This window comes from Rana temporaria, chromosome 5 (assembly GCF_905171775.1).
Source record: "Rana temporaria chromosome 5, aRanTem1.1, whole genome shotgun sequence".
Taxonomy (NCBI): Eukaryota; Metazoa; Chordata; class Amphibia; order Anura; family Ranidae; genus Rana; species Rana temporaria.
Genome location: NC_053493.1, coordinates 266,988,332 through 267,004,696, shown reverse-complemented (window position 1 = coordinate 267,004,696; position 16,365 = coordinate 266,988,332). Strand labels below are relative to the sequence as shown.

Below are 16,365 nucleotides of genomic sequence, written 5' to 3'. Positions count from 1 at the left end.
CATCTGTTTGATGTCAGCTTGAAGCTGTGGGTGACATGGGAGTGAATGTTGCTTTTAAATCAAGTTTCAGCTACAGTAAACACACAATGCTTTGAACATTCAAGGGGGGTCTTTTGAAATGAATGTAAAGACAAAAATAAATAAAGATACCGTTCTCCTTACCTTCCTCTGTAACGGGTCGAGGAGATGGCTGTGGGCTGCTCTGGCCGTCTCTGTCCTTTTCAGATGGGACCCTCTTTAGTGCTGAAGGCAGGACTGTAGTTTTGGGGGAACATGGCCCAGACGGAGAATCAGGAATGTCTTCTATTAATATGAAAAACACAAAACACAGGTCATGGTGTGAATTATGGTGGAGTCTGATTAGGAGAGGAGCAAACTCTACGTTTTTTTCTTAGCATACAGATTTTTAAAAAGGTACAGAAATATTGTCGGTCAAGCCTAAATATAACTAGCTGATGCATTCCCACATCTATATACCGTGTTTCCCCCAAAATAAGCCTGGGTCTTATATTCATTTTGGCAACAAAAGACACAGTATGGCTTATTTTCAGGGTAGGTCTTACCATGTAATGTGCCCTCTTCTCTTCCCTCTCCCTCCCTGCCTGACAGGAATCCCCAGTGTGAACTGAGTTATAAGCTTGAAAAATCCGATAATCCACTCTATTACAGTATATAATGTATAATGTGTGTTTCTGTAATATACCATATTTATCGGCGTATAACACGCACCCCAATTTAAGAGGGAAGTTTCAGCAAAAAAAATGTTTTTTTTTTTTTTTAATAAACCACTTTGAAGCAAAATGATGGTATCCGAGCACCAATGCAGCCTGATCTGTGCCCATCTGCAGTCTCAATGCAGCCTGATCTGTGCCCATCTGCAGTCTCAATGCAGCCTGATCTGTGCCCATCTGCAGCCTCAATACAGCCTGATCTGTGCCCATCTGCAGCCTCAATGCAGCCTGATCTGTGCCCATCTGCAGCCTCAATGCAGCCTGATCTGTGCCCATCTGCAGCCTCAATGCAGCCTGATCTGTGCCCATCTGCAGCCTCAATGCAGCCTGATCTGTGCCCATCTGCAGCCTCAATGCAGCCAGATCTGTGCCCATTTGCAGCCTCAATGCAGCCAGATCTGTGTCCATCAACAGCTTCAGTGCAGCCTGATCTGTGCTCATATGCAGCCTCAATGCAGCCAGATCTGTGTCCATCAACAGCTTCAGTGCAGCCTGATCTGTGCCCATCTGCAGCCTCAATGCAGCCTGATCTGTGCCCATCTGCAACATTGCTCCTCACTGTAGCCTGATTAGTGCCCATCTTACAGTCTATACATTTGTCAAAATGCCCTGCCTGTCCAGTGCCCATCTGCAGTCTCACCTTTTATTGTCAGATCATCCCTGCTGTCTCCGAGGGAAGAGGGGGAGCGAGCGCCACTGAATTACATAGAGCCTTCCTGTGTACCCGGCACTCATATGATAGACAGTACAGTGGTCCAATGCGGAGCCAGGAGGCGTGGCTGTGCGTGACGGAGCGCTGGATACACAGGAAGGAGATCACGGCTCTATGTAATTCAACAGCGCTCTCTCCTCTTCCCCTCAGAGACAGCGGGGATCGGCGTATAACACACACACGCGATTTTCCCCTGATTTTAAGGGGAAACAAGTGTGTGTTATACGCCGATAAATACGGTAATTGTGCCAAATACCTTTGTTATAGCGCCGCTCTGCGCTTCTGTGACTCGACAGAGCTCTCTTCCTAACATTCATATTACAGAAACACACACATTGTACATTATATACTAAAGTAATAGAGTGGATTATAGGATTTTACAAGAATTTTTAACTAGGGCTTATTTTATATATGCTAGGTCTTTTTTCGGGGTAGGTCTTATTTTCAGAGAAAAGTACATGGATAGATCTGTTTATCCTACACCCAGAATTTTCATCATACCACATAATTCTTACTGCCATGCAGAAAACCTAAGAGCACTTCCTCTAATGCAGGACCTGGAGACAATGACATGAGTGGGGATGCAAAATGCACATGAAATTTTTCTGCCCATACACAGAAGGTGCAGGGGGGTACCTTCAATGTATAACCATCAATAATTCATTATTTAGGCAAAGTAAAGCAATGCAGAATGGCTAGAAGTTTCTTATTCTTCTGACCATCCAAAATCAGTGGAGACCAAAATCTACATGGAAGCATTACAACACTGACCTGAAGTGATTCTCTCATATTTTTTTTTTTTTAAATCTGTTCCATACAAGTGTAGTTTTAAAGGAAAACTCCAGCCAAACAAATAAACGGTTAAGGCCCCTTTCACACAGCGCTAAAAATCGCGCCTAAATACCACCTGAAAAACTCAGAGGGCTTTCACACTGAGGCGATGGCAGGAGAAAAAAAAATCTCCTGCAAGCAGCATCTTTGGAGCGGTGAGAGGAGCGGTATGTATGTATACCGCTCCTTCCCATTTAAAACAATGGGAAACTGCGGTAATACCGCCCACAATGCACCTCTGCAGAGGCGCATTGCGGGCAGTATTAACACTATATCGGCCGCTAGCGGGGGTTAATACCGCACTGCTAGCAGCCGAATCCTGTGGCAATTCCGACGGTATAGCGCCGCTATTTTTAGCGGCGCTATACCGCCACCACGCGCCTCCCGCCCCAGTGTGAAAGGGGCCTTAAGCTCAGCTATAGCCAAAAGTTTTTTTTTTTTTTTAAATACAGTGGGGATATGTTAGAGTCTGCCAGCTTTGCATGAATGAGGTGGTGGAAACCAGGAATGAAATAAACAAAAGGAGTTGTAAAGTCTATGCATGAAGGTAAAAAATCTTCTGTGCTGCAGCTGCCCTCCAAAGCCCCCTTTTTCTTACCTGAACCAGATCGTTCTAGCGACGAGCACAAGCCCAGCAGCTTCAGCCCATGTCTGAGGTCCTCATTGAATAGATTGATAGCAGCAGGGGCCATTGGCTCCCGCTGCTGTCAATCAAATCCAGTGACACAGAAGCCGGGGCGGGGCCGAGTCCTGCAGTCTGTGTCAATGGACGCAGCAGTAGGACTCGAGAGTGCCCCTATGGAAATTGACTCTCCGTGGGGGCACTCGCCGAAGATAAGGAGCCATGAGCGCAGCCGAGGGACCCCAGAAAAGGAGGATCAGGGCCACTCTGTGCAAAACCCTTGCACAGAGCAGGTAAGTATGAGATGTTTGTTATTTAAAAAAAAAACAAAAAAACCTAGACCCAATAAGTTAACTGGACTCGATACATAAAGATGAAACAAATTCTCCTACATAAGTTGTACCTGTTTATCTGCAGTCTTATCTTCTCTACATCTGTATAAATTCCAGAATCTATAAAGCTTGTCTGAGCGTTCAAAAAAAAAAGGGGGTGGAGAGCTGAAGTCACACTCTGCAGAGCTCAGTGAGGAGAGCTTTGACAGCTGATTGGAGGGAAGGGACACACCCCATTCACACAGGAACAGAAGTGAGGCTGTCAATCAGCTGGAGGTCCCTCTCCGGTCACCATTTTTCTCTTGGTGCCAGGAAAACTTGTCAGAAGTGATTTATGCTGATAGCAGAGGAACAAAGCAGCAGACAGAAATTACACGTAATTGAGACAAGTACACAAATTTCTTCAGGGAGAGCCCTACTTGTGTGCATTAGCTCCCATAGACAAGGGTGCAAAGGAGAACACGGGACCTTTATGACAACTGTCAAGAACCCAGGGATGACATCTCAAAGACGCAGACCCCAGAAGTGGAAATCTAACTCAGATTGGACCATTTTGGGTAATGAACTTATGATATCATTCTGGATCTGGACTAAAACTTGACCCGAGTTTCCTCAGTGCAGAACCCTTAGCTGAGAAATCTTCTGCTTCCCTATGCCCAGGTCCCCCATCATCTACCTCAGCATTCAGCCTTTGCTTTTTCAAACAAGGAGAGGGAAGTGGATAAGATCGCCTCCTAAATACAGAAGCTGGTGTCCTGGAAGTAGCCACAACAACTGAAAAAGTTCAGAAATGCCTGAAACCATAGTAATTTCAAGGGATACTGATGATGAGGGACCCAGTCTACAATCCTCTTGACCTGACAGAGGCACTACCCCTCGCCCAGCTGCTCCATGTGGAAGACATATCACCTGCTGACCTGAACAGGACTTGGCAATCCTGAATCAGCAGATCCTGTACATGGACAAACAGGTTACCTAGGAGATTCCAGCTGCTAGTGCCCTTCCTCATTAGGAGTACTTATGTGATCTGCCATCAAGGCTGTAGAGCTTGTCCTATGTCCCGAAATGTCAGAGCGTGCCTGGCTTAGCTATGCTTCTCCGTTATAGCGGCCAGTACATGCATGATTACAAAACACAGCCACCACAAAGCCCAGTCTCTGATGTTATCATGGCGTGCTTGCGCTCATGAACAGGGACGGATGCACACCAACCCGTTGCACCGCTTCGAACTGCTGGCAGTCCCGCCATTCTCAGAGAAAAAAATGATGGCCGGCATTCTTAATTAATGTGCTCAATACAAATTAAAGCACCAATGTAAAATGCAGCCTGTTCATGCCATTGCACCATCTCCCTTAGTGGAGAGAAAGAGAAGGGACACGCTCTACAGGCAGCTAAAAACCTTTGGAAGAAGCCGAATATCATCCCTAGTAATCAGGTACAGAATGCTTACAGAGGCAGTCACCATTCCAGCTGCAAGATCTAGACTTACAAATCAAAGGTTCAATCTTCACCTATCATGGTAAACATTGTCATACCCGACCTTTAGAGACTCGATTCCCCTTTCTTGGGGTCCAGCTCCAAGACGTCACATTACAGACAGTCCCTGTGTCCAGACTTCCTTCATTGCAGTGGGTCCATGTACCACCTATTTGTACGTAACAGCTACAGCAAGACCCCTTTCACACTGCAGGCGCTATAGCGTTAAAAATAGCGCCCGCAATCCGTCCTTAAAAAGCTGCTCCATTGTCTCCAGTGTGAAAGCCTGAGGGCTTTCACACTGGAGCATTGCACTAACAGGATGGTAAAAAAAAGTCCTGCTAGCCACATCTTTGGAGAGGTTACGTATACCGCTCCTCCACCGCTGCTGCCCATTGAAATCAATGCGACAGCGCAGCTACACTGCCCGCAATGCGCTGCTTCTGTTTTAATCCTTTCTCGGCCACTAGCAGGGTTAAATGCGCCCCGTAGCGGCAGTAATGCACCGCAAATCCACCCATAGCGTCGGCGGTAAAAATATTAGCGTTTTACCGCTGACGCTATGGTCCGCTCAGCGTGAAAGGGGTCTAACAGATCTGGATATTACCGATCTATTAATCCCTGCTGGAACTATCTGAGCCTCTGTGTTTTGTGCAAAGAGCTGCACATCAGTGGCCATCACCTTTAGACACTGGCCAAGAAACTGAGGTACTTCTTATATGGGAGGGGTTATATAGGGGAGGACTTGCCTGTAGGTGGCGCATAATCCTATGACTAAGTAACAATATGGTGGTTTTGTGTCCCGTCATGTACGATAACGAAAGTTTTGTTTGCCATTTGTTATAGGTAACTGGCTTACCAGTGCGGGAACTACTTCTGGGCTTCAGAGGCACAGTCGGACGCACTGTCAAAGAAGGCTTGGATGACTGAAGAGGTGGCTTTGGACTAGTTGGTGTACTAGAGGAACTCTTGGACCGTACACTGGCCTCTGGTTTGACTTCACTTTTGGCACTTTTTTCTGGGGATGAGTTGGTAGAATCCCCTCTCGTCATAGGGAATTTACTTCCTGCAAAAGTTATTCATAAATACATTCTTTACTCAAAATAATTCTGTTAAACCTTAACCAAGGTAGACATGAGACAAAGGAAATGAACGTGTAAGCAAATATTGTCTGGCATACATTGTGAAGTAGAACATATTTTAATAATAATTTGCTCAACCCATTTGGGCACACAAGCTGACAAACTCTACACTCATCAAGCCTCCCTGCAATCCTGACACGTTTCAAATATTTTTTTTCCTCATAGAGACTTTGTTTACACTATAAGGAAGACAAGACACATTTTTAACTTGCCGTGTATATTCTACAATTGAATCCACATAATGCGAACATCACGTCACTAAACTTACAATTTCAGAGTGATCATAGGATATGTCAGCCAAAAACAAATGAAAACCTGTATTCAAAGGGTATGAGGTGCAATCCCTATACTGGACCCCACAGGCCTAAGTGCCACAAGGACCTAGGGACTCCAAAACTATGAAAAAAATATATGTATAAGTAAAGAGTGTACAGACACAATCAAAACTGTGGGGCAGATCCACAAAGCGAGTACGCCGGCGTATCTACTGATACGCCGGCGTACTTTTAAATTTCCTGCGTCGTTTCTTTGTTTTGAATCCTCAAAACAAGATACGACGGCATCTGGGTTAGATCCGACAGGCGTACGCCTTCGGATCTAAGATGCAATTCTTCGGCGTCCGCTGGGTGGCGTTCCCGTCGTAATCTGCGTCGAGTATGCAAATTAGCTATTTCCGACGATCCGCGAACGTACGAGCGGCCGTCGCATTCTTTTACGTTGCCTCTAGTCGGCTTTTTCCGGTGTATAGTTAAAGCTGCTGTTTGGTGGCGTATAGTTAAATCTGCTATGTTAAGTATGGCCGTCGTTCCCGCGTTTAATTTGATTTTTTTTTTTTCGTTTGCGCAAGTCGTCCGTGAATCGGGATGGACGTAATTTAGGTCCACGTGAAAACAAGGACGTCCTTGCGACATCATTTAGCGCAATGCACGGCGGGAAATTTAGGGACGGCGCATGCGCAGTTCGTTCGGCGCAGGGACGCGCTTCATTTCGTTACGCGGCGAGAGATACACTATGCCGCCGTAACTTACGGCGCAAATTCTTCCAGGATTCAAACCAAAAAAAGTAAGTTACGGCGGCGTAGCGTATCTCAGATACGCTGCGCCGGGGCAGATCTTTGTGAATCTGCCCCTGTATCTGTAAGCACCGAAACTAAATACTCCACCCCCAGAGAAAAACACATGCACAAACCTCCATCAATAGAGTTGCCAAAACACATAATTACAATAGCCCATCAAAACAGTAAAAAAAAAAGTCTATATTCAAATTACAGTGGAACCTCAAATTACGAGCATAATCCATTCCAGGAGAATGCTTGTAATCCAAAGTACTCGCATATCAAAGCGAGTTTCCCCATTGAAGTCATTGGAAATGAAAATAATTAGTTCCACATTGACTTCAATGGAGAGCCTCGGAAACAGCCGGAAAGGCCCAAGGACAGTTCGGCTGACCTCGGCAAACCTTGGAAAGGCTCGGGAATATAGTATTTCTAATGCCGCGTACACACCATCACTTTATGTGATGAAAAAAAACGACGTTTTTAAAAACGTCAATTTAAATGACCCATTGTTTTCTGTCTTGTTGTTTTATGTCTTGTGAAAAACGCCAAAAAAAAATTGAAGCATGCTTCAATTTTTTGTGTCGATTTTCAAAACGTCGTTTTCAAAACGTCGTTAAATTTACCGTGTGTAGCAAAAAACGATGTTTAAAACAACGTTTTTAAACCCGCGCATGCCCAGAAGCTAATTATGAAGCGAGCTTCAATGGAAAAAAGTGGTGAACGTAACCTCGCTTTGCTAGAGCATTGTGAAAAAACGATGGTGTGTAGGCAACGTCGTTTTTGAAAATTGAAGTTTCAAAAATGTTGTTTTTTACTTCACAGAAAATGTCGTTTTTTTTTCATCACATAAAGTGATGGTGTGTACGCGGCATTAGTCTTTACGAATGGCTCCGGCGCCCCCTCCCCCACCTCAGGCCAAATGCGGTATTGCACACCGCTTTGGCCTGAATCCTGCTCGTATTATGACACAACACTCGCAAACCGAGTTAGGTTTTTTCAAGAAACAGTGCTCGTATTGCGAAACGCTTGTTAACCACGTTTCTCGCAATCCGAGGTTCCACTGTATTCTATAACTAATGGGTACATACTACAAAAAATAAATAAAAATAAAATATTAGTAAAGACATGTAAATGTTCAAAAATACCTCCAAGGTCTGGGGTTAGAGATAAGAAGTGTTCTTATATTAAAGGGACACTGTTCTCCTCAAATAATGATCTACAATAGAGCAAAAAATATATACATCTGGGGATGGAGTATTTTATTTCATTGTTTACACATACAGTTTGATTGGTGGCTTGTCAGGTTTTCCCTTGTTTTTGGCTGATATACCTTATAGTCGCTCTGGAGTTGTAAGTTTAATGACGCAATATTCACATTGTATGGGTAAAATTATAGAATATTCACTTTGTCATGTATTCCTTATAGTGTGAAGGCTCTTCTCCCCCGAGAAAGAAAATAAATTCAAAACGCGTCAGGGGCAAAGGATGTTTTTATATAAATCTGTATGCACACCTCGTTTTAAATCTGTGATATCAAAATAACTTTTTATATAAATTGTGTACGCATATGAGGAATGCATAAAAAGTCACAGGCTAGCTTTTGTGTTAAAAAAAAAATCTAAATGTACAACTTTAAATCATAAATTCTTGTATAAGTAATAATGTGATGAGTAATGCTAATCAGTTTAAATGTTCACCAACTGATCAGTGCATCTGACATTGCACAAGCACTTGAATACACATGCACCAATTTTCCCAGTTCATGGTAGAACAGATGAAAGATAAATTCCAGTTGGAAGAATTCGTGATATGTGTGATTTGCTGCAGATCAAGTCAACTAGTACATGCAAATTCATGAGAGTCGGTGAATCCCAGTTTGCCTGTTCAATATCAGATTTTCAATTTTTGGAGACAATATTGTAATTTGGTATATCAGAGACTAATAGTAGGAACTGACAGTTCGCTGTGCATGTTCGTATTTTCAGCTGTGGAAAATCAATAGAATCAAACAAACCTGTTCCACTTCCTTCTGATTTCTCCACATCTATAGAGTTTTTGGTATCGCTACCAAGTTTCTGTAAAACAAAAATGTACAAATTACATAAACTTGGATTATCATGTAGTCGCTGCCAACGTTGGGGCACATTTGTACCGAATACTGGGTCCAGTTGTGATATAATCATCAAGTTTCTTGCCTTGTACCTGACAAATATACATACAAGCATAGCATGACCAGTGTTAGTCTGGTATTATGAAGTATGTATGCAATATCAGGCAATAAAAATGGCACTTAGCAGAAGGTTTGCCATGTAAAAATCAACATATGGCATCAGAACCTGCAGACATCGTCCTGCACTGAATATATCCACTTCAAGACCACAATGCGTATATATACACGTTACGTCTTTGAAGTAGTTTACCGGGGTTATGGCTGAAGCCATCAGCCATAACCCAGTATTTTTTTTTTTAAACTGGCGATTCTTTTTTTTCATAAAAGTGTTCCCAGTGGCTGATTAGCCGCTGGATTGGTTTTAGAAGCAGTGGGAGGGGCCAAGAAACGATCTGACGATTTGCGCGACTGGCCATAGGTGAAGAGAGGACAGATCGCCTGATCACCTTTATGACCTAGGAGGAGCAATGTCATGACATCACTTCCGGTCAAAGGTGAAAGTAAACAATTTTTTAACCCCTTCCCACCCTATACCTGAATAATGGCTACAGTGTGTGCTTACTTTACTGGGAGGGTGCCTATTGACGGCCTCCCGTGATTGAGCTTTCCTGTGCCATGATGGCAGCGCGTTCTGTAATTGCCGAGTACTTGGAACTCAGCTGATCACAGATCAGGGTAAAGGGCCAATCAAAGCAGCCCTTTACCACACGATCAACTGTGTTCGATGACAGTAAATCACAGATGTCAACACAAACCAGTTATCGGCTTTTCTTTCCTCACGCTGACAGCGTGAAGAGAGAAGGATAGATCGTAACCGGCTTTTGTTAAAGGGACATCGACACTGATAATAGGTGCCTCCTCATCAGTGTCACCTATCAGTGCTGCCTATTACTGCTGCCTATCAGTGCCCAATCAGTACTGCCTCATCAGAGCACATCAGTGAAGGAGAAAAATTACCTGTTTGCAAAAAATTTTAATAAACTATAAAACAATTTGTTTTATTATTTTGGTATTTTTTTGTTTAGCAAAAATTAAATACCACCAAAAGAAAGCTTTATTGTGTGAAAAAATGTAATATGGGTTCAGTGTGACAGTGTTGAAAGCTACATATTGGCCTGTGCAGAAAGGGGGTAAAAGTGCCCAGTAGGCAGGTGGTTAATGCATAAGAGCAATGTTTTTTTTTTTTCTGATCTTTTGCTTTCAAAAAGGTAAAAGGAGACATTTGGGGTCATATAGACCCCAGATCTCTCTATAAAGAAGACCTGTCATCCCTTATTTCTATCACAAGGGATGTTTACATTTCTTGTAATAAGAATAAAATAATTAAAAAGGGACAGTGTAAAATAAATAAGGAATTTTTTTTTGAAAAAAACGCACCCATCCCGTGCTTGCCCGCAGAAGAAAACGCATACGCAAGTCAAGCCCACATATGTAAATGCTGTTCACATCACACATGCGAGGTATTGCTACAAACGTTATAGTGAGATTTTTAGTAATGTAATGGAGATTTTTTAGGTATCATAGTTTATCGCCATTCCACGAGCGTGTGCAATTTTAAAGCGTGACATGTTAGGTATCTATTTACTTGCCATAACATCATATTTTATATCGTACCAAAAATTGGGTTATATATTGTGTTTTTTGCATTAGAATCTATTCCAAAAATTGGGTTTGAAAAACTACTGCACAAATACTGTGTGACATAAAAAATTGCAAAGACTGCCATTTTATTCTCTAGGGTCTCTTGAGATTATATATATATATATATATATATATATATATATATATATATATATATATATATATAATGTTTGGGTGTTCTATGTAATTTTCTAGCACAAAATACAGATTTTTAATTGTAAACAAAAAGTAAACAATGTAAACAAAAAGTGCCAGAAAAGGACTGGTCCTGTGGATATTCTGGCCTATACAGTGTGATTACTGTCAGCACGCTTGGCCCAGCAAAATGTATTTCTAATCAAATCAACAGCAGACGTTCTGTAAATAATTGTTCAATTGATCTATGTTAACATGTTCAATTTTTTTGGTGAAAACACCCAAATATTCCTCCCATGAAAGGGGTTTTAGTTTGATGTCCCTACCACAATTGCACACTCTAAGCGTGTGATACACAGCCAAACATATAAGCTATAAGCGGGTACAATCCCTTGTTTAAATTAGAAAAAAAATCTTGTCGGTCTTAAAAAAGCCTGGAATTTTGAGTCTTGTGAAATCAGGTTGGCAGGCAAGGACCCAAACGTGGGCACTGATCTACTGTGTATGTAGCTATAAACAAAAAAAGTGCTATGGCATATGACTCCATTTTGCAAGGTCAGCTAAAGGGTGTCTCCTTTGAAGAAGACCTTCATTTAAATCATTCCGAGTGGATGACCTTGACAGATGAAATGTTGTTGTTGGAGGCAAGCAGCTTGCTATGGTCCTGTGATCACTTGTAATACATTCCCTGATAACGAAGCAACAAGAAGCTGCACTTTGCAGAACACTAGATGGCGACAGAGAACTTAAAAACCTTCACTGCTGCCTCTCTAATTAGAGTTTATTGCCTTGCAGCACCAGATGTTATTTCAGCAGCAGCCATCCCATCTCACTATCTGCATCCTCTATGAATTATTAATTGATGTAGTTAAGTTCTAGACTTTAATTCACTTGTACATGTAGGCTTTTAATACAATGATGATCAGACAGGCAGGCACGTCACCCAACAAAAAAACATGATAATGAAAAATAATTTAATTCCCAGCAGGTACCAAGGAGACAGAGATGGTGGCGGTTGATAACGACTAAATCTTTCAAGATGAAAATAAAGCAATGTGATAATAAGAACACAGCAGATAAATGCTCAATAGGAATCCTGCAATGGTCTATTAAAGCTCTGGGTGCAAGCAGATGCATATACCTCCATCAACCTCTTCTTATGAAATACATTTACTGTATTTATTGGCGTATAACACTCACTTTTTTACCCTGAAAATAGAGGGTAAACTGTGCCTGCGTGTTATACGCAGAGGGCTGTGGAAAGTTTTTTTCCTGAAACTTCCCTCCTAAAGTTAGGGTGCGTGTTATACGCCGATAAATACGGTACATATCAGACATTTGTCCATCTAGTTCTTCCAACCCAGCAAGTTCAGACAGGTTAAATTGAGCTCAGCCCCTTTCACACAGGCGCCCCCGCTATGTGGAATTCGCTTGCTCGGCGCGGGATTTCTCTGCTGATACCCGCTGATCAGGCGGATGATAGGTCCGTGGTCGCTGTGCTATGCAGAGCGGACACAGTGCTGCTCTCCTCTATGGGGCATTTAGATGGAATTGGACCACCATCCATCTGTTTTTGGTGGACAGGATCAGATAGCGGCAGGTGTCAGCAGACATGTGTTTTCTGACATCTGCAGCTCCATAGAGGACAATGTAGGGTCCAATCAGGTCCGCCTAAAAAACTGACAGTCAGACCTGACTGGACAGCCAGTCCAGTCAAGGGGCCAAGTAATATGGTCAATCCGCACATTTAGGACCAAGTGACATCTTCTCCTGATAACACTACTTCCCCTACCTTCCTTATACATGCAAGACACACACACACACACACACACACACACACACACACACACACACACACACACACACCTGGCTTGTGATACTTTGCCACGTTTTCCCAACTCTCTAGTTGCCTGCCAGAACCATTAGAAATACCTGGGTACAATCCTGGTATAGTGGGGCATTGATCCTTGCACCTTTTTCCCATAGGACAGTGCTCAGTGCTTTAGTGACCAATTAGCATGCCTGTGTACTGTCATTTGGGACCAGAAAGGACGTCATTAACCATGCACAAAATATTTATCAGTAGGAGGGAGTAGGACTACCAAGAGAACCTGTCACTTTGACCAGGATTGGAATTGGAGTACAATGCCCTGTGACATCAAAGAGACACTATTAAAAACAGGGCTGTGGAGTCGGTAGATAAATGTTCCGACTCCGACTCCTCAGTTTTATGTACTTCCGACTCCGACTCCTCTGTATTAATATGCAAATGTATTTTATACATTCCTTGAGGGAAAGAACACAACCTACCACAGGACTACTGGCTGGGAAGCCACCAGTCTACTGTATTGCACAGTTTAAGCAAAAGACAAACACAATGAAAACAATCAAGTGGCTGGATAGTAGCAGCAGGCATAAACATCAGGAACAGGATTTTTACCAGTTCAAAAATACAAACCACATTATTTGGTTGTTTTAGAACAAAAACAAAGCTTATCTATAATGAACCAAAAACAAAATCTGTAAAACCTAGAAATGGTTTATATTAATCTTGAAATGTAGTTATAGGCTTAGCAAATGCAAATAAATGCAATGTAGAGTTCTAAGGAAGAGAATTGCCTCTGCCAGATCCTCTTTCATAGAGGCTCTTAAAGCGGAGTTCCGGCCACAATTTCACTTTTTAAATATAAATACCCCTGTAATACACAAGCTTAATGTATTCTAGTAAAGTTAGTCTGTAAACTAAGGTCCGTTTTGTTAGGTTGTTACAGCATTTAGACACTTTATAAAATAGAAATTGACTGGGGCCATCTTAAGTGTAGGCATCATGAAGCCAGACTGTATGACTTCCTGGATTTCAGCCTTGCAGATCTAGCACATGCTCAGTGCTGCACAAGCAGTGTCAGATCAGGTTTCAGCACCTGTGCTGTCCAAGTCACATGATTCTTTGAGACTGGGGATTGCACAGACTCCTGGAAAGTTACACCCACTACATTCCCAGGAGTCTGTGCGGTGTAGGTTAGGAAGCATTAAGCACCTAGGTGCAGGAAGTGGGAAGATTAACTATTCTACCTAGCAACAACACTTTGAAGGCATCTAAAAAAAAATTTTTTTTTCGTAAAGGACTAATGACATTTTTTTAAAACTACTGATGTAATGTTATATTTATGGGTGGAACTCCACTTTAAGTCAGGCTTTATTATTTTTAGGGCTGAAAATAATCTTAGAGAGGTAGTTGGGCTGCTGCTTTCTCCTTTGTGTGCTTATCTGCTGCTGAAGATCAGGCAGTGGGAGGATCCAGGAAGGGGCATTTATTCTAAAACATGATTTTCCTAGGAGAATCCCATAGTCATGTTTAAAGTTTAAGCTAACAATCGGACTTTACAAGTTTTTATAGCCTTAGCTAAATGACAGCAGTTTTTCCAATGGTTTACAGCTTCAGTCTTGAACTATTGGCCCTCCATTCCCTTCACTTATACAAGTGTCTCACTCTCTAGTCCTGCAAAAAACATATTTATTTAATCCCTTATTAGTGAGAGGCTAGGTTACACATGGACGCTGCGTTCCCTGTAAAAGCAGAACACAACACTATGGAAAGTATAAGTATTGCAGCTCCTAATTGTGCGTTGCGTGCCATATAGGGAAGCACATGAAAAGCATGCTTCTTCACGGTCACTTAACGTGTTTGTTTTGCGGTTACGTGAGGCACTGCATGCATTGGTCTTTATTCTTACAGTAGCGGAGTCATTAATTATAACTTTTTGTGAATTGGGACATTTAAACTTGCTTTTTTTTTTTTAAATTCCAATCTAAATTTAGTAGGAGTCGGAGTCGGAGTCGGTGCATTGTTTGCCGACTCCGACTCCAGGTACCCAAAATTTCCCCCGACTCCGACTCCACAGCCCTGATTAAAAATGTAACAAACATAAAGTACTAGTTTTCCCCAATTTGGGGGGAAAAGTGGAATTACACTTTAAAGTAGTTGTAGACCCTTACATATACCCAGTGAAGGACCTAGGTAATACACAGATATGAAATAAAAGCTCCCACATAAGTTGCACCTGTCTATCGGCAGTCCTCTCTTCTCTACACCTGTGCTGAATTTATAAGCGTGTCTGATAGTTCCAAAAAAAAAAAAGGCGTAGGGAGCTGAAATTACGCTCAGTGAGGAGAGCTCTGAGAGCTGATTGGAGAAAAGGGACACACACCCTTTTCACACCGCTCACAGGAACAGGACTGAGGCTGCCAAACTGCTGGAGGTCCCTCCCATGTCACCATTTTTCTCTTGTTATCAGGAAAACTTGTCAGAAGTGATTTATGTTGATAGCAGAGGAATAAAGCATCAGACAGAAATGACACTTAGTGCTCTTAAGACAAGTGCACACTATAGTGGGATATGCTTTCTTCATATTTCATGTCTGAGGTTTATACAACCACTTTAAGGCTAAATTCAATCCAAGTTTGATTTATTGCAATGACAAACCTGGCACTATTACTTTCATATAAGGATCATTCAGATCCTTTGTTTTTGTTTCCTGTACACTATACACTAGTGTTAAACCCTGATCCAAGACTCTATGATCAGAAAGGGACTTAGCCAAACCTTGATGTATAAATGCATGTAGCGCCCCCTTACTTTCAGTATGGGCACTACGCTAAAGTTAGTGGGGAATAGGAGAGTTACCTTGCTCCCATTCACTATTTGTTCAAATTGTGGGACTTCTGTCATTCCAGAAATGTCCACTGGGTCAGTCTGTGGTCCAGGGATGCAATGTCATCCCTGGCCAGCAGTTGGCGCCAGAGGGGTTCTGGCAGAGTAAGTTTCTCCAGCAGCCAATCAGAGGAGTTTTTCCCTCAAGGGGCGTGCTGGAGAGGAGTATATCTGTGACAGGTGTCATGTGTGACCTGTATACCTGTGACAGGTGTTCTAAAATCTTCGTGGGGTCCCGGTTCCAGATGTGGCATCCACCTTCAGGGTGCGCACATCCATGGACCCCGCCGGTGTGGCCCACCTGGCCATGATTGCAGACTACATGGGACCTCACCCGGAGGCACCAGGGGACCCCAGCGACTTGCTGGGTTCCCGATTCTACTGAAAGGATCCCAGGCTGGGTGCCGTTCGATTGGGGAGTCTGTTTGAGGAGGACCCGGAGGCAGGTCGTCCAACAGAGCCTGAACAAACCAATTGGGGATCCGGTGACCAGAGTACTGACAGGTATGTTTGCTGTCATCTGGTGACCGATGCAGAAATCTACTGGGAGGATTCGCTCCATCTATCTATCTAGCTCAGTTATTGTAATTGGCCTGTGGCAGAGGCCCGAGCCGGGTCTGCGGGAGAGGCCTGTTCCTCCCAGACGTCTCGGCTGCCAGGCCTGTAAAAAAGGGTCTGTCCGGGGGCACTTTACCCACTCAGTTGGAGTGGCGACGAGTTACTAATTGGTACTACGCAGAGCAGTACTGACTGCTCTATTCGATATCCAGGCCTGATACTGAAAGGTTCTTCCTCTCTTTCTATT

The 16,365-nt window shown here is 42.9% G+C and overlaps 1 protein-coding gene across 4 annotated transcripts in view; it reads right to left on the bottom strand.

Moving 5' to 3' along the window:
- CARMIL1 (capping protein regulator and myosin 1 linker 1) overlaps window positions 1-16,365 on the bottom strand; it is a 376,378-nt gene that overhangs the window by 4,980 nt on the left and 355,033 nt on the right. For all 4 annotated transcript variants that reach the window (XM_040353821.1, XM_040353823.1, XM_040353822.1 and 1 more), the window contains 3 exons: window positions 8,918-8,978; window positions 5,564-5,770; window positions 163-303 (listed from right to left, as the gene is read on the bottom strand). In XM_040353821.1, the coding sequence (XP_040209755.1) occupies window positions 163-303; window positions 5,564-5,770; window positions 8,918-8,978 (409 nt within the window). The remainder of the gene's footprint in view (window positions 1-162; window positions 304-5,563; window positions 5,771-8,917; window positions 8,979-16,365) is intronic.